The following is an 18420-nucleotide window of genomic DNA, read 5'->3' as shown; positions in this document are numbered from 1 at the left end:
AAATTTTTTAAAGCAGACTCATGTCATTTTATTTACACACTATTTTAAGAATTGATAATAGACACTTTTCTCTCATCTTCGTCCTTCATTTGTAGCTTTATGTATTCACAGTGAAGTAAAACCCTCCAAAAGACATTAATTAAATAAAAGACGCATTCACCCTTAAAACTCACCGTATATGAGCTACGAGAGAGAAACCCAAGAACAATGCAAAGGCATTTTTAATTCTTCAGTGTTCCAAAAATGTATCTTTAACGTCTTAGACCAAGCTCCAAGGAACAGTAACAGGAAGCCTATAGTACAGAGCATTGGCCAGAGAACCTGCACACTAATGACAGCAGCAGAGCTGTCCCTGTTATAAGTAAATATACGTACTCTGAATTCACTGAGTTAATAAAAAATGCTTAATAAAAAGTTTTCCTATTACCTTTGAGTATTGTTGTCATAAACAAACGGCCAAATTCTTTCTACCACCCAAAAAACATAGCAGCATATTTGCGAATTATTTAGCAAAACATACCAAAACTTTAATGTAAAAGGCTAGCTTTCCTAAAAGATTTTCTCTGCATTAGAGGATCATTGGCTTTAACAGTGATAACGTTTTATAGATACAAATGGATTAACACAAATTTCAACATAATATATAAACATCTCTTTGATTAAATAAATTCTGTTCTTATCCCATGAACACAGATATAAAAATTTACGATTTTAATTAAAATTAATATTTTGAGAATGAAAAACAAGACAAATAGGTAAATTGTCTTTTGTTCAACAGTTAAGACACGGCATCCCTTTCTATTCCATCCTATATAAAATCTACTCGCAGGCTGGATGCCACGTATAGTTTGCTGAAACTCGTATCCACCAATCAAGCTACTGTGGTCACTAAAACTCACACCATTCCAAGGACCAAACTCAAATAGTATAAAATATCCTGCTACTATTGTAAAATACCCACGGCTTTAAATGTGACTGTCCTAGTCTTTATTGTTATTTAATGGCAAATGAAGTAGAAAAGAAAATTTTCTATTTCATTCAAACCAACTATTAACCTGTAGGAAAACTTTTATGAGGAAAAACTTAAGAAATATGTCAAAAAGAAAAATTATTCCTATTTGCTCTACTTCATTTATTTATTATGCTGTTCTTAGTCAACTTTGGACCAATAACAGCATGAACTATTTATGCAGGATGTGGAAATGCTTCTCCAGAAGCCCAGATATGATAGGCACAAAATACCAGGGACATGAAACCAGCAGTGGCCAAACAAGGTGAATTATATACTTGCTGATTAGCACCATTGTTCTTAACCATCACAGATAATCAACATTTATCAGGGCTGCATATTTACTGAAGGTTATTTTTGTATCTGCAAACCGGTTGCCTAGTTTATACTGTCAAAACTTTGGAGATCACACCATTAATATCAATTGCTTGCCTCAAGTCCTAATGAATGGTTCTTGAATCCAAGTTCTCTAATAGATATAATCTCATCTGCCACAATTCAGTTTCTTCATATTAATTTTGATTATTAGAAGGTATCACCTAGCACTCAAGCTAGGAAATGTTAGGCGATGCTGAGAGTTTATTCTGCTACTTAACATAAGACTAATGTAAAGAAGCAAAAGAGACTAAATTCCATTTTAAATATAACTACTATATTGTCTAAAGAATAAGGCATAAAAGTCCCAAAGGTTAACATAAAAATCGTTTTTCTCATTTCTGACCCATCAAAACCAGATTTGTAATCAGGTCATAAATTTTTCTGTAGCTCTTGGATACTTCTAATTATAATAATATGAGCAAGTTAAAAATGGTAACAAAAATTAATGAACTTTTAAAATTACTAGTTTAACTTTTGAGTTAGAAGGTAAACAAGTATGAACTGGAAATATAACCCTTCCGTAGGGCTGTGTTCTAGGGGAATGGGGAAGCCTACCTCTGGTCAAGTCTATCTTTGATCTTCCATAAGTCACATGAAGTGCACGCCCATACATGCTAACACACTTGTGCACACACACAAATAGCTTACACAAAGGCATTAAGCACAAACAGAAATGCACTTTTCCCTATTAAATTTCTTATTAGCAATAATCTTCAAAAGAAAACAGTTCAACAACTTAAGGGTCTTAACAAAGACACAATGGTGAAGACAGGCTTTGTAGTACACTGATAGTTTTTAATAATAACTTTTTGTAAAATAATATCTTCATGTGCTTGATCTTTTCTGCCTGGTTAACTGTTTTTATTAACCATCAGAGAGAATTTCCTAACCCAAGGGTTTACTTGGGATACAAACTCGACTAAAGGTAAATATAAAAATATAGGAAACTTTTCCTCCCTGATACACAAATTCTACTAATTACATAAAGATTCCATTGTTTAATTTACAAATATAAAAATTTATTAGAAAAGCATACCTACTTAATTTTGTTCTATTTTCATCTAAAGATGTATCAAATTTTCATTGCAAAAAGAAAAAGGCAGAGGCAGTATGTTTCTTAAAAAATGTTTCTAGTTAGATAAATAGTGTTAACTAATGATTTACTAGCAATTTTTACTATGGTCAGGATTTTTTGTTTGTTTTTGTATAGCTATGAACCAAAAGAAAACACAAAGAAAGGACAAAATAATTTTAGCGTGCTTGGTGTAAATGCTTTGTCTTTCAGAATATACTTTTCCAAAGTTATAACACCTTGGGTGTATCCTTGATTTTGTGACTAAGCAAAAACACCTCGAATAAACCCCAGCACACGTTACTCAATTAAAGGGTCATCATCATCTTGTAGCTGAAGTCGGGAAAACGGCTGCCGCCGGCCGGACAGTCTATTCTGCATGACAATGAAGAGGAACGTTAGGGTGGTTAAGGCCAAGAGTGCACCAATAACAATCCCAATGGCTTCAGGGAGTTTCACACACCACTGGTCAACTAACAAACACTGAATGTGGCCGAAGCTTCCATTATTGGGATGTGGTTGCAATCCCAGGATGTGGCACATCATTGGATAAATATCCACACTGTCAATTGTGCTGTATTTGTAGCCTCTGTGAAATGCAGGACCGTGGGCAGCCAGAAATGGATGCATACTAGGCAAAGAATTATCATAGCCATGGTCACCTACTGAGAAAGAACAAAATGATGTTAGTAAATAAGTCCCATCTTTCTATTACAAAATAACTTGCTTTATGTGTAAAGACACTGGAGTCTTTCTTGCCAGTGTGATTCCCATCCGTTAGAATTCTGGTCAGTTGGACCAGGCGGGCCAGAAGTAAAATTTTCTATTTTCTTCAACTCGGGCCAGAAGTAAAATTTTCTATTTTCTTCAACTCAGCCATGTTCCCTTTTTCATACACACACCCTGCTTCCAACTGGTCATGGAATCAGGCTTGAAAACTATTTCTCAGTCTTCTGTACTTATCTTTCAGTCCCAGCCCCACCTATTTCACCTGTTACTCTCCAGCACTGTTTGCAAAAGCCCACAGCAAACTGCACCAGTGATAAAGTGGTTGGGCTGAAAGTCCTGAATAACTGGGGAGAGCGGGAGCGAGTTAAAACCAGTGAACGGGAGGAGGTGAACCTGCAGACTTAATCTATGTCAACTGCTCATGTGATAAGAAATGGGGTTATATACTATACTTCTGGTTCACTGACAGTTATGCGATGAACACCTCAACCTGAGGGCCAGGTAATTGCGAATGGACAGCGGGATTCTTGTACTGAACGTGAAGTCTACCCAGATGACTCCAACTTGTAATGGCAGTAAAAGTCTAACTCAAGGAAAGGTGCAATGGTCCCTAACAGACTCCAATACCAGATGCTGAAGTTTATTTTAACAAATACGGCCACCTAATGTACACCACTTGCATTCAATAAGTTCCCACTTTCATATGAAGTGCAGGATTGAGTGATGACTATACCAGTGTCTGGTTTATTATTCTCTGTATGTTTAAAATACTTCAAAATAAAAACACATATGACCAATATAATAAAAAGCAGAATATAACACTATACAAATATAGATATTATGATTTCAATAGTGTACAAATATGCAAGTAATAGAAAACAAGATTAGAAGGGTAAAAAACTCCCACAATTAACATCTGTCTGTACCTCTTTGTTCTCTTTTCTAAACTTTTCTGTATTTTCTAAGTTTTCAACAATGGGTATATGACATAAATATAAATAATATGTAATTCCATTAACCCTGGTTTTATTTTTGCCTGATGCTTCTGAGTAGCTATAGATCAAAGATCTGCAGACAATAGCCCCCCACCACCAAATTCAGCCCTCCACTTGCTTCTGTAAACAAAATTTCAGTGCAATACCCCATGTCAGTTTATCTATACATTCAAAGGGAGACCAGCTGGCCCACAAAACCTAAAATGTGTATTTACTATCTGGCCATTTACAGAAAGTTTTCTGACCCCTGCTATCAATTACAAAATCAGATTTTTTTTTAAAGTATTCAAATTAAATGTAACATATGGATAAATGACCTTGTTTCAGGGAAGACCTGTAATTCTCCCCTATATAGTAGCTCAGTTTTAGGAGGGATTTTGATAAATCTATTTTGTTTACCCAGTACATTTTTGTTTGTTTACTTTCTGGTTCTTGCCCAATGTTCTAAACAGCTGTAGCATTCAGGTAAATTATTTCATCATTGGGGAAGACTTAGGGTTACCTGGACAAATTTTTTTAAACATGAAAATAAAAAGAAATTTGAACTAGCTAATCTCGTCCCATTTACTTTGTTTCTTTACTTTTATTTCTTTGTTTCCTTCTCTTTCATTTTCTACAAATGAGAACCCATCTTCAAAGTTACTGAGATTAACTGCAATTTTGGTAAGAAAGTAAAACTACACCTTCACCCTTAAGGTGACCCAACCTTGTAACGTAAGGGTGAAATTGTGGTTACTGTGAATTGCTATCAAATAAAAACCTGAGAATTGAATGAAGACCTCACAATTATATAGTTGAAAACTGAACTAACTGTACTGTGTCAGCATCTCTAAATAAAAGTACCCTGTTAACAGGACAATGTCAATATATGATTTATCCCTAGGACACAAGAGAAATACCCTAAGTTAATACTTACATTTTAGTGATGAATTATTTAGCACAATTGTCCAGCCTTCATCAGCAACCAAAATAACAGGCTGAATTCGATCATTATGTTGGTAATGAAACCTGGCAGGTATGTCTTCTTTGAGATAAACATTCATGTGAGAGCTACAGTTTTTTAGTTTGTTATAAACCTCTGTTGTATCTGAAGAAAAAGGAAACAGTAAAGGAAAAAAGTAATTGTTGATTGATAAGGAAAACATACCTCTAACTAAATAACTGGAAAAAAAATCCTGAACAATACCATCTATTGAATCACCTTTAATTCTCAAAAGAGAATAATCATGTGACAGTGTAGAGCATGCACACGCGCGCGCGCACACACACTTTTTCAAAGCATTCACAGGGCTCTTTTTTCATTTTGTTATTATTCCTGGTAGACTTTTTATACAAAGGGGACAATTTTCACATGTGTGTAATTAACTAGTTACATATTACAACACTAATTCTAAGATCAGTAAACAAAAGGTAAGGTATATCACACAAAAATTCAAGATGTTTTTAAGGGTAAAAATTACCTTTTTCCATTTGTGTGAATAATTACGAAATATATCCAAAAAACAAAGAAATAATCATTATGAACCTAAATCTTAAGGTAATTGTTTTAAAACTTGTAAAGTAGGAGGAAAACACATAATTCCACTCTGAGTAAGTGTAAGAACATATGACCCTGACCTGTAAAAGCCAGAGCCTCATTCTTTTACAAAGCCGGCCTTCCTGAATCCATGGCCCCATTCAAACACCCCTTGGCCAAAGTTCACTTACTTATTTTGGGAAGTATCGCAGCAACTGGGGTCAAATCTATGAGAGTGTAGTCTGAATGATCGAGGCAGAGATCCAAGTTTATCAGTCTGTCCTTAGAACACTGGGCCATCCCGTGATCACTTGTAATGATCACATTAAGATTTTCCCACAATCCTAACATCTTGAGTTTGTGGACTAAGTCACCAATAAGGTCATCTATTTCTTTCAACACTCTGCGCATGCTTTCTTTATCTTCGGGTCCATATTTATGTCCACTTGCATCTGGTTCTTCCCAATAGAGTGCTGCAAAAGTAACCGGTGGGTTCGAACTGCTCAGCCACGTGGTAATATTATTTAGTCTCTCCTTAAAAGACACTGTGGAGCTATAATTCATAAAATAGGAAGGTGTGGTATTGTGAATGGGTATATCGGTACCGGGCCACATAGCAGCAGCACTTGATCTGTTTTCCTGAAGCTCGTTGGTCACCCAAATAGGTACTGCCTCATTCCACCAGAAAGGATCCCTGTCATTAAAGTCAGAAAAATGTTTCTTGGTGATTACATCATACATGGAATTAGCAACAATGCCATGGCTTTCTTCATACAAGCCTGTCACAATACTGTAGTGGTTTGGAAATGTTTTTGTGATGAAAACATTTTTAACATGGTCTACTAAAACGCCTTCTTTGATAAAATTCTGGAGATGAGGAAATTCATAGTTCTGGAGATAGTCAGCTCTGAAGCCATCAAAGGACACCAGCAGTAACTTCGGCGGCAAACTATAGGAAGAATTACCTCTACAAGCCGTTATAAGTCCAGAAAATAAAAGTATTGTTAGTAACTTCATAGTGAATGTGTTGAAGGAGAGCAATCAGGGTTCCTAAAATACAAAAACACAATGCATAAGCAGTAATGCTACTTGATTTGAATTAGGTTTCAAAAGTTTAACCATTAGAAGAGAACCAACATTTATAAACTTTTTATATACCAGTTTGACCTCTATCAACTTAAAAATTAAATAATGTCATTTACTGAAAGGTAATTGAATAAAGCTAAAATTGGAAAAACTAAAAACTGCTGTTACTTGTCCAGTTTCCTACTTATATATGTCCTGTCCCTGAAGGGGAAGTGGGCCATTCTTATACTCCATATAATACTTGTGTTTGCCAACTTGCTTGTCTGCAATTAGAAATTTAGTTATTCTAAAAGTGTAATAAGAACAGATGAAGAAACATAAATTATCCTTTTTCACAAAATAGAAATAATGCCGAGCTTTCAGAGGCTCCAGAGAGGAAGATTATTTTTCTCATTTAATGGCTAGTACCTCAGACATAGGTGGTAGAAATTCTACTGTATTGGCTCACCACCAGTTCTTGTTGAAAAATACTGGCATACAATAGAAGAATAAGAAATAAATATGATTTGAGAGAACGGACCCACCTCCATCTGTACCTATCCAAAGGGACATGAGGCTGACAGTCAGGCAATGCCTACAGGGACTTGGGAGGCCACAGTAACTTCTGAAGAAATTCAACAGCTGTTGAAATAAATTTCATCACCACATCCCTCAGACTTCCCTCTCGCTGTCAAAGACATAAGTATTCTACCTAATACAGCAGGCTCAGCGCTCTCCCGGATTTTTCATTCTTTTTTTAATAATCCACGAATTACAAAAAGAGCTTTCTCCTAATCAATCTCCCTGCCTTCAGACTCTCTCTTCTTTGGGCCCTAGAAGAAAAGGATATGTGACTTAGGTAGAGTGCTTCACAGCAGACCAGCAGGATACCCCTCCATCCTCACGAGAGCGCAGCACAGGAGTGAGCCGGCAGGCTGGAGGGCTGGAGGTAAACGGAGCTGCATTCTCCGAGTTACAAGAGGTAGGGTCATATATTGAAAGGGAGAAGGGTGGTAAAAGGGTCGGAGGTTTGAGGAACACAGAGACATGGCCAGTGTGGAGAATGGGAGAGAGTACAAGGAAACAGTAGGCTTTGTGGTCAATGTTGACAGCGGGTGCCATGAATTTTTAGTGACACTGTTGATCGATTTTCTCTAGCAATTCCCTGGCTCAAGAATGAACAAAACAGGCAGCTGAACGTACCTGGGCTTGAAACTGAAGTCTGATGAAGGAAGCTGAAGTTGATATTATCTAATTCTAAAGAACGGCTGACATTTGAGCTGCAGAATTTAAACTGAAACTAACATAGATGCAAGCAGAGGGGCTTTTAGACTAGAGGTTCGGATGAAGTCAAAGAACTGGTGTTTTGAAAGTAACTTCTGGTGAGAATTGAAGGATGTGGGATTGTGGTTAGAGTGAGGTGAATGAATTCATCCTGTCAGAGTAAGAAGACTGGAAATATGGCCATGGGGATATGCATCTAGAGGTTCCAGGCAAAAACAGGAGCAACTTAACTAACACGATGATTAATTTCACAAGTCATTTATTATGTGTTCTTTCTCCCAACTAGACTGCAATTACTTGAAGGCAGAGACTTTTTTTCTTTCAAACATACTACCTAGATGATCTGTGTATGTAGTCACTCAAAAACAAACAGGGACTTAAAATTTTGAAGATCAAAGGCACAGAATCTTGTTTGTGAGGATCTCTGGGTCTGGAAAATCTCCAGCATTTTAACCTGAGATGAGCTGCCTCCTGAGTGTGCTGCATGGATCCTCTGCTGCTGGCCCATCCAGGAAACCAAAACCAGTAAACAATAACAAAAACCACCTCTCCAAAGAAACTAGTGACAATTCTAAGTACAAGGGACATTGCACAGACAGAGCTCCAGTCACACCGCAGCAGTTTCAGCTGTCAAGAATCTGTAATACTTTCAATAAAGATAAATTTTTTAAAAAAGAATCTAGATAGCAGTACTTCTCTTTTTATTCAGTATTTGGTGCCCCCCGGCCTAGTGCTTATGCACAACTCATCTCTTCCCTCAGAGTCACAGCTGGGTTCAGACAGCAATATCATGCTCCTGCCCTAAGTCCCAGTGATCGGGGAACTTGTGTGGGGGGCACACGGGTCTCCATGAAAGCTTGGAGAAAGCAGATTCCCTCGTTTCTCTCTGAATATAGCTACTTCCCCATACTAACATATCTGTTTCTATTAACAGTAGACTAAAACAGCAAATAAGTGGCACAGTATCTTAGAGATACTCATAAATCTATTTTTGTGAAAGTTCTTTATTTACTGGTCTGGCTCTTGCCCTGAGTAACTATTCTCATTTCCCAATCAATCCCACTGCACAAACTATTCTGCTGTCAAGTCAGATCTGATATAGTATGTAAAACTGAATACATTCTCTGCACCAACAAACCTTCTCACTTTCCTACGTTCCCTAACACCATTCCCTCGGTCACACAGAGGTGCTCCTGAGCACACCATCAGTTGCCAGACTAGTCAACTCTATGTTCATATCATCTATTACCGCAGCAGTTTTCAACCTTTTCCATCTCATGGCACACTTAAACTAATTACTAAAATTCTGTGGCACATCAAAAAATATATTTTTGGCCAATCTGACAAAAAATAGATATAATTTTGATTCATTCACACCAGACAGCTATCATTGTGTTGGCTGTTGTCATTTTTTAGTTTGACAGTCTAAGGGAAAAGACGTCAGTGCCCCTGACTAAATAGTCGGGCACTGCATGTTTTAAAAATTCTTGTGGCACAGGGTTGAAAATCGCTATACTACAGTATAGTAGACATATGAACCACTGAGTGGACCTTGCTAAAAGTTCAGCTGTCCAGCCCTGGTCTGTGTGGCTCAGTTGGTTGGAGTGTCGTCCCGTGCACTGAAGGGTTGAGGGTTGCATTCCCAGGTCAGGGCACATGCCCGGGTTGTGGGTTTAATTCCTGGTTGGGACACACAGGGGAGGCCACCACATCAATGTCTCTCTCTCTCTCTCTCTCTCTCCCTTCCTCTCTCTCTAAAATCAATAAAAACATATCCTTGGGTGAGGATTTAAAAAAAAAAAGTTCAGCTGTCCTGTCTCCACACCTAGGAAATGCTAATTCAGTCGGTCTAGAATAGAGGTCAGGACCCTGCATTATTAACAGCTATCCATTCTTTTCCATCTCCACTGCTGCCCTACTTCTTAAAGTCCTCAATATTTCCGGACCAGAACACTCTATCTTTTAACTGACCTTCTTACATCAATCACCCTCCCCTTTCTTACCTAACACCTGCTCCCAACTTATTTTTTTCTGGGCAGAGCCCTGTTCACGATGATTGCCTAATTTTAAAAAAATGTTCAGCCCTAGCTGGTTTGGCTCCATGGTTAGACTGTCAGCCCACAGACTGAAGGGTCCTGGGTTCGATTTCAGCCAAGGGCACATACCTCAGTTGCAGGCTCAATCCCCTGCCCAGAGATTCAGAATGCAGGGCTGATTCTTCTTAAGAAGGTACTTGTTACTATACAAATATTCAGCTTCTCTTCCTTTTTTCAGAACACTCTGGGTATTTACCTAGTTGTATAATACTATGAATAAATCTTAATCATTTTTTTTCTAGCCAAAGCCTCCTAACTCATGTATGCTTAGGCAACAACCAAAATTAAGAGCTAAAACTATATATGTATATTTTAAAAAACCTCTTAGAAGAAAACACAGGAGTAAATATTTATGACCTTGGGTTAGGCAAAGTCTTCTTAGATATCGCACCAAAAGCACGAGTTACAAAAACAGAATAAATTTGACTTCGTTGAAATTAGATACTTCTGCGTTTCAGAGGATACCATGAAGTAAAAAGACAATCCACAGAATGGGAGAAAATATTTTCAAATCATATATCTGATAAGGAATTTGTATCCAGGATATGCTAAAAAACTATAACAACTCAATAATCAAAAGTCAAATAATCTAATTAAAAATGAGGAAAGAATACTAAAAAACACTCTCCGAAGATACACAGATGGCAAACAAGCACATGAAAAGATGTTCAACATCGCCCTAGCCAGTTTGGCTCAGTGGTTAGAGTGGCAGCCTGCGGACTGGAGGGTCCCATGTTTGATTCCAGTCAAGGACACGTACCTTGGTTGTAGGCTCAATCCCCCACCCTGGTTGGGGAGCGTGTGGGAGGCAACCATTTGGTGTGTCTCTCTCACACTGATGTTTCTCTCCCTCTCTCTCTCTTCTACTCTCTCTGAAAAGTAATGGGAAAAATATCTTCAGGAAAGGATTCAAAAACAAAAACAAAAAAAACCCCACCACAATGAGATACCACTTCACACCCACTATGATGACTACAGCAATAAAAAAGATAGATAATAACAAGTGTTGGCAAGAATACAGAGAAACTGGAACTTTTATACACTGCTAGTAAGAATGTAAAATGGTACTACCACCACTTAGGAAACATTTTACATTTTGGCAGTTCTTCAAAATAAAATTACCACATGATCCAGTAATTCTACTACTAGGCATATGGCCAAGAGAAATGAAAACATTACTGTGAGTAAAACTTGTACACAAATACTAACTGCAGCATTATTACTAAGAGCCAAGAGGTAGAAACAATTCAAATGACCATCAAGTGATAAATGGATAAATAAAATGTGGTACATCACACAATGGAATATTACTTGGCAATAGAAAGGAATGAAGTACTAATATATGCTACAACTTGGATAAACCTTGAAACATTATGCTAAGTGAAAGAAGCAGTCACAAAAGATCACTTATTATATAATTCCATTTAGATAACATGCCTAGGCCAGGCAAAATTATATAAATGGAAAGTACATTAGTAGTTGCCTTGAGCAAAGGGTTGGGAGAAATGAGGAATAAATGCCAATGGGTATAAGGTTTCTTTGGGGGGTGATAAAAATGTTCTCAATTTGATTGTGGTGATATCACACAACTCTGTAATATTTTACACTTTAAATGACTGAACTGGATAGTATGTGAATTGTATCTCAATAAAACAATTATATATATACATATATATATATAAAGAGTAGAGGAAAATAAAATTATAATCTTAAAAGCAACTGAAAATGCCCTGCCTCAAAACAGGAAACATTTCTGAAGTCTCATTTTACCTCAAAAATTATGTGAAATTTATACGTCATAATACAGACTTGAGTGTTTTAATGTGAAAATATTTTATACTGCTTCCCATATGCAAAAAAACTTCACCAACCAACCAACCAAAAACAAGTGTCCACCCCTCTCTCACACAAAACACATATGAATCAAAATCTTTCTTCCCCAAATATTGAGTGAAAGGGATGCTCAAGATGCATGGGCTATCTATCCTGAGGTCAGTAAGCCCTTAATACACTGCTGGGATCCAAGTGCCCCAGTCCTTGTCTCCAGGATTAGAAGCACAGACAATGTGGAAACCACGAGGATCCCAACTGAGCTCATGCTTAGCAGATGGGCACTCTTAGGCAGATCTAACTTCTGGCTTCAGTTTCCTTGTGTGGAAAATGGGGATGCATGAAGTGTTACAGAACAGACCCTCAAATTTAGTTTCCTTTTATCCATTCTAGTTACAAAGCTGTTATATTACAAAAAAGTCTGTACTAGGACAGCAGATGGTATTATTGTGAAACTATAAAATAACTAGAAATAACTTAGTCTAATCCCTTCTTTTGAAATATGATGAAGCTGAATGTCAGTGGCTGCCCAGGCTCAGAAAGCAATCAGTAGCTTTACTGTGCTATTACAAATTTCATGTCCTCAACAGGTTTATGAGTCTAGTAACAGCAAGTTAACAAGTCTAGTAATAATCTTCAAACTATTAACAGAACGTTTCGTGCCAGAACATCTTTCATTAGCAGTGCCTGTATCTACGCCTTTCTAACGGGGAGTGTTAAAATATACTAACCTAAAATATAACTAAAACACCAGTGAGTTCTCAAGTAGTTTTCAATGGATGAAAATCACTAAGTGTTATATTAGAAAACATTGGGAGACATTCTGTAATTTTTCAAAGCAAAATAATAATAATAATAATAATAATAATAATAATGAAGGGAAAAGAAAACAGACTCATCTAGACTACTTCCAAATATCCCCAACAGCAACCAGAAGTAGTAGGTAGTCTTCTTCAATTGAGGGGACACAACGCTCCCCCTCACCAAGGATAACTTTCTTACCTGGATGGGAGATAGGTCAGGCAATCCTCACTGGCATTCTTAGCCCGTATGAAGTTGGGAGACTACAACAGTTACAGCATGTGGTGAAAGATACTTGTCACCATTAGCATGCCATCTGCTTCATTCTAAGCACTTCCCAAATATTATTTGCAATGAAACACACAGCTTTAAAACAGTATTGTCTATGCACACAGAAATCTTAGGTGGTTTCCTTTAGATGATTATTGGTTATTATCTTACGACTCTAAGGAAAAAACATAACGACTCTCTAAAAGCCTCTCAGTCTTTTTTAGGATACTAAATCCCTCTCCAGTCGTCCAGAGCACACGAAACTGTCCAGCGAGTTTCTTCGAAGCAGCTACAGTTACGTTACTTTCTACAGAATAAAACACACCCTCCAGGTGCTCCTCGTGTTTTGATCAAAATTTCTCCCAAATATTTTGCGGCTAATTTAAAAGGAGGAGACAGTTTATTTATATTAAATTTCCTTACATTGCCTGGGACAACGTCTGGGAAGAGGAAGGAAATCATAACATGAAAAAGAGCAGGTGACTTCCCATAGCACTTGGCAAGTCTGCAGGCTCCGGTGCGCCCGGCGGTTCAGCAAAACCCTCCCGGAGTCCGCGCGGGTCACCGCCGTCGGACGCGGGGCGCTCGGCGCTCGGGGCCGCCCCCGGGAAGCCCCGCCGCCGTCCGGGGGCCCGTGTGCCCGGGGGCAGTGTCCCGGCTACAAAAAGCACTCAGTCGTTTATCTAAATCGTCTGGTTTTGTGGGAAATTCGTTGCTAAATGGGATTATATAATTAGTAAGACCTCGAACCTAACGTTCCGACGGCGGCGTTTCTTCACAAGCGAAAGCCCGCCCCGCCCCCCGCTTTCACCTTCGCCCCTCCGCCGGCCTTGGGCCAACGCCCCTCTCTTCACCCCTCACCCCCCATCCTCCCCACCCCAACCCCAACCCCACCTGCTAAACCGTCCTTCCGCTTCCCACCCCGCCCCCCGCCGCGTCCCCGCCGGAGTCCCGAGAAGTGCTGGGAACCGGGGGGCCGAGGAGAAGGGGGTGTTTCCCACGCCTCTGCCGTCAAAGCCCCCCGAGGGCGGACAGGGGCGGCATCGCCCTCCGGAAGCGTGCGCGCGAGGCTCGCACTCACCCGCCGCCGCCGCCGCTTCTCCCCAGCGCGCGGCTCCGGCGCTCGTGGGTCCCGGGGCCGTGGGAGACCTGGCGGGACAGGGGCGCGGCTCAGCCGGCCCGAGGCGCCTGCGCAGTAGCGGGCGCCCCTCCGCGGGGAGCGGCTCCGCTCTCCCCGACCGCGCGCTGCTGGGGGCGCTGCGGCGCCGGCCGCCCGCCTGCGGCGCGCCGGGCGGCGGAATCTGAGACCTGTCCTCCGATTGGATGCCGGGGCCGCCGTAAATGTAACTCCCTTTCCCATTGGTTAGGCTCGGGAACAGCCTGGCGGCGGGGCTTCGGTGGCGTGGACCTGGCCTTGGAGGAGAGGTTCCTTCCTCTCGCCCCACGTGCCCCCCTTATGTGGCCCTAGGGCCGAGCGTCCTTCAGGGCACCTGAGCCCGAGTGAGTCCGGGAAAGGCCCAGGCTATTGCCAAGTCCACGCCTATTGCCACTGCCACTTTGCTCCTAGTTAATGTACACCCTGCGGCTTAGGTGTCCCCAGCAAAAACGACTTTGGCTGCCCCAGGGCCTAGGACAAATCTTGAGCAGCTGCGGCCTCGTCCCAGCGAGCTGGGGAAATACGATGTAGCTCTGCCACAGCCTCGCTGAGCACTTCACGCGTGAAGCTGAGGAGTAGGCAGCTCACAAGCCAAGTTACAAGAATCAAAGAAACATAGTCCCTGCAGGAGGGAATTAGTAATGGGCACCAGCAAAGAAATGGGCACGTCTTTAGACAGACTCCTGGGGGATTGTGCTCATCCCTTTCGTTGGAGGCTTAGTCAATGTAACGTTAAGCTTCCTAGTAGAAACAGAAATTACCAAACCGAAGTAGATTTATTTGTTAACACTTGGATTACCCAGGTACACTTGGCAAAGAGCAGGTAGAATCTTTTTTCTCTTTGTAGCTGCGTTGCCAGACACAGAACCTGGCGTGGAAAACTACTTACTAAATAACTATTGAATTTCATGGTACCGTTTAAGGTGCTCCGTATTCTAGTATTGAAAATAGTTTATCCCGTGTGATTCTGTTCCCTGACAGGAGCCCTGGCCCGGAGGGGGTCTGCCTAGGGCCAGCTGGCAGTGTGTGGGTTCTTGGCTTCGGGAAGAGCACACTTCACAGCATGAGTCCAGGTGACTATGAGGGTAGGTTTATTAAAGCCGGTGACAGTGAAATAAGGAAGGGCTTAGCAAAGAAGCAGCAGTGGGAAAGCCTAGGCTGGGCGGCTTTAGCTCACTGGGAAGTCAGAGAAAAGGAGACTTTGGAGACAGGCTCAGGGAGTTACCCTGGGGTGGGCTGCTGCTGCCCACTGCTCCCCTGGTTGCAAGTCTCCTGGGGTCCCTTAGAGTTCAGGAGATGCATGGGGGGGGAGAGGAAAAGGGGAGGGCGAGGGCTTGCTCCCCAGAGGGAAAGCTTGCACTGGGTCCTTTGCTTTGAGAGTTTTTCATCTCTCTTAAGGGCAGGAGTCTTAGGGGAGGTCTCTGGGGAGGGTTTCAGCAGAATATTCATCACTTTTTCAGGCGTGCTCTTTCAGGGTCCTGGCCTCCACTGATTGGTCAGTACAGGCCAGGAGGTCACTAGCCAATGCAGCTTATCCTGAAATAGCTATGGCATCACTTGTCTGGTTTTGCTGCTTTCCTGTGCCTGAGCTGAAATACAACTGAGTCCTAGATGTTATCTTTAGGGAGGAAAGGTCCAGGGGTCCAAACCGTATGACCATTGATATGATATGCTGGAGGAAGAAAGGTCCCCTGGGGGCAAGATCCTTGTTTTCCCACGTTTTCCAAGACTTTCTGCCCTGGTGACCTTCTGTACCTGGCCCATTGTCCTTGCTCTGCTTATGTCTGTCTAAGTGTCTGCCGCACCTGGATTATTAACCTGCAATAGTGGACCTTAGAAATTGTGGAGGTCCAGAAAAGTCACCCCAAGTGTGCCTCTGTGGTATTCAGATTGTTTTTAGCTGAAGGCAACTTTAGCCACCAACTCAGGAGATACTTCTGCCCCATCCCCCTTAACTGCCTAAAGACTGAATTAGAGACCTTGCCCATAAGAGATTATCAGCAATAACCTTTTGACCCACCTTTATAGCAGGACAAACTTTGATTTATTAAAAATCTGCTCTTCTTATCATCCTACAGTGACCCCTTGGAACCCCCAAGATTCATGACATCCCTAGTTCAGAATATGTTATATACCTCAGTTCCCCCTTTCTGTCTCTGAACCTCTAGTGCATGTGGGGGTCTCTGAACCAATGATGTATGCGGAGTTCCCATACATAAGTATATATTACATTTTTTGGTTATTTTCTCTTGCTAATTTATCTCATGATATTTGATTATTAGACCAACCAGAAGATCCTTCAGGTTCTGAGGTTGGCCCAATGGGTCTTTAGAGTAATGCCATCACCAAGACCCTGGAGTCCAGAGGCAGCTGCAGAGATGATTTGTGGCTAGATATATTCTACTGATTATAAGTTTGTACCTTTGCGAGTTAACTCCAGTGTCAAACTACAAGGCTGGCCTGTGCATTGCTGACTTGGGGCACCTTGGATTCCCAGGCTGTCAGAGCTGGAAAGCCTGGCAGAGGCCACGTGGTTCAGTCCCTAGCCCCTTCCAGACCTGAGTCTGAATACTCACTCTGCCACTCAGTAGCTGAGCAATCTTGGGTCAGTGTCTTAACCTACTTGAGTCTCCATTTCTCATTTGAGAAATGGACCCTCTTACAATACTGACCTCTTAGGGTTATTGTCAAGTACAGTAAGTGATGAAGCAAGTACTCATTACAGTGTCTGCCATGGTAAGTATTAGTGATTATCACTATGAAATGTCCTCCAAGCTGAACAATGAGATGCTTCCTCTCTCTGATGGCCTTCAGGATAATAGCTCCTGCGATAGATATGCCAGTTAACTAGAGGAATTCTGCTTGAGGCTTGAGCAGCCCCTTTGTCAGCAAAGGAAGGAGGGGGGATTGATACACACAAAGTAATAACTCCAGAATGAGACTCAAGTCAGGGGGAGTGGGAACCAGGAACAAAGGGTTTTAGAAATTTTGCGCTTTGACCCCTTTTTGGTGACTGTTTACAGTCCCCACCCACCTCTTCACCTCGCCCATCCTTCCTTCTCTTGATATATAAGACTGAATTTTGAGCTCTCATAATAAGATGTATTTGAAATTAGTTTTCTTATCTTCTTGAGCTAGGCCTGCACAGGAACCTTGTCCATGTAACAGGCTGAGTTCTGGGGAATTTCTATAATGTCCGGTTTAGTGAAAGAAAAAAAAAAATCAGGCATTTGGGGCACGTGATTGTGCATATTCTCTTTCCCTAGGTGTGTGATGGTTTCAGAAGAAGACAAAATTGACTGCCATGTAGATCGGGTGCGTAGCGGAGATAGCAGCTGGACGCGCTTCAGGAGAACAAGGCTCCCTTTAGCCACTGCCACTGCCCAAGTGACTGGGTTAGGTCAGGGAGTCCTCTGCGGCCTGGTCTCCTTCTTACAGGCAATGTGGCTGGGGACAGAGGGGCACAATGATTCCTAAGGCTCTCTAGGCTCTGAGCTTCTGTTATCCTCCAAATAGTTACTATTTCAGCCACGAATGAAACCTGTCTCAGATGGGCTTGAATAATAAGGAGATTTAGAATCTTGTTAAACAAGATGTACAGAGGAAGGGCAGGCTTCGGAACTCCTTAGATTAGCAACTCAACAATGGCACCACCAAGTACTGGGTTCTAACCCTCCACTCAGCTGTTAACAGAGTTGGCTTCTGGTTCCTTTGTGTTAGAGATTGAAATGAACTGGGAGCAAAAGCCTAAACCCATGATTTATGAATGAATGTTATGTCCCAGAGCTAACTGAGTTGGTTAAATTTACAAAAACAAAGTATAACTAGAGCCTTTGCCTCCACGGCCAATGTCAGGTTTGGAAGCAGCACTTAGAGGCAGGGCCACCCTCGCCCCACCCCTCTACTCCCCCACTCCTAGACTCAAGATTTAGCATTTCGTTATTAGCATAAACTCTTTTAAAATTTTGTATCCTGTTTTCAAAATCAAAGACAGCTCTTTATGAAATTCTTTCTCTTTTAAACTCCCAATTATACTGACAGGAGTGGGTCAGAAGTTAGAATTTACAGGGCAAAGTTTCAGAGCAAGAGCCACACCCTGCCTGATTCCTGTCCACCTCTCAGGAAAACAATTCCTGTCCACTGCTCGGCTCTCATTAAACAACAAAACCGAAACTGGTAAATTAAAAGTCAAATCAATTTTAACTTTCAATATATATTT

At 41.0% G+C, this 18420-nt stretch overlaps 1 protein-coding gene across 2 annotated transcripts; it reads right to left on the bottom strand.

The window, feature by feature from the left end:
• Nucleotides 1-3: 3 nt before the first annotated feature.
• ENPP4 (ectonucleotide pyrophosphatase/phosphodiesterase 4) lies at nucleotides 4-14188 on the bottom strand. Of its 2 annotated transcripts, none has more exons than XM_087817429.1 (4): nucleotides 14127-14188; nucleotides 5891-6749; nucleotides 5100-5270; nucleotides 4-3124 (listed from the first exon to the last, which is right to left on the bottom strand). In XM_087817429.1, exons 2-4 carry the CDS (start codon nucleotides 6714-6716, stop codon nucleotides 2760-2762), a joined length of 1362 nt encoding a protein of 453 aa, XP_087673555.1. In that variant the 5' UTR covers nucleotides 6717-6749; nucleotides 14127-14188; the 3' UTR covers nucleotides 4-2759. The 2 variants fall into 2 exon arrangements, with proteins under 2 accessions (XP_087673555.1, XP_087673556.1); XM_087817430.1 differs by having other exon boundaries at nucleotides 4-3121.
• Between the last annotated feature and the right edge of the window lie 4232 nt (nucleotides 14189-18420).

Source organism: Miniopterus natalensis, chromosome 5, assembly GCF_054644295.1.
Source record: "Miniopterus natalensis isolate mMinNat1 chromosome 5, mMinNat1.hap1, whole genome shotgun sequence".
Lineage (NCBI taxonomy): Eukaryota > Metazoa > Chordata > Mammalia > Chiroptera > Miniopteridae > Miniopterus > Miniopterus natalensis.
Note: the sequence above shows the minus strand (reverse complement) of the source record. Positions and strands in the feature narration are given on the sequence as shown.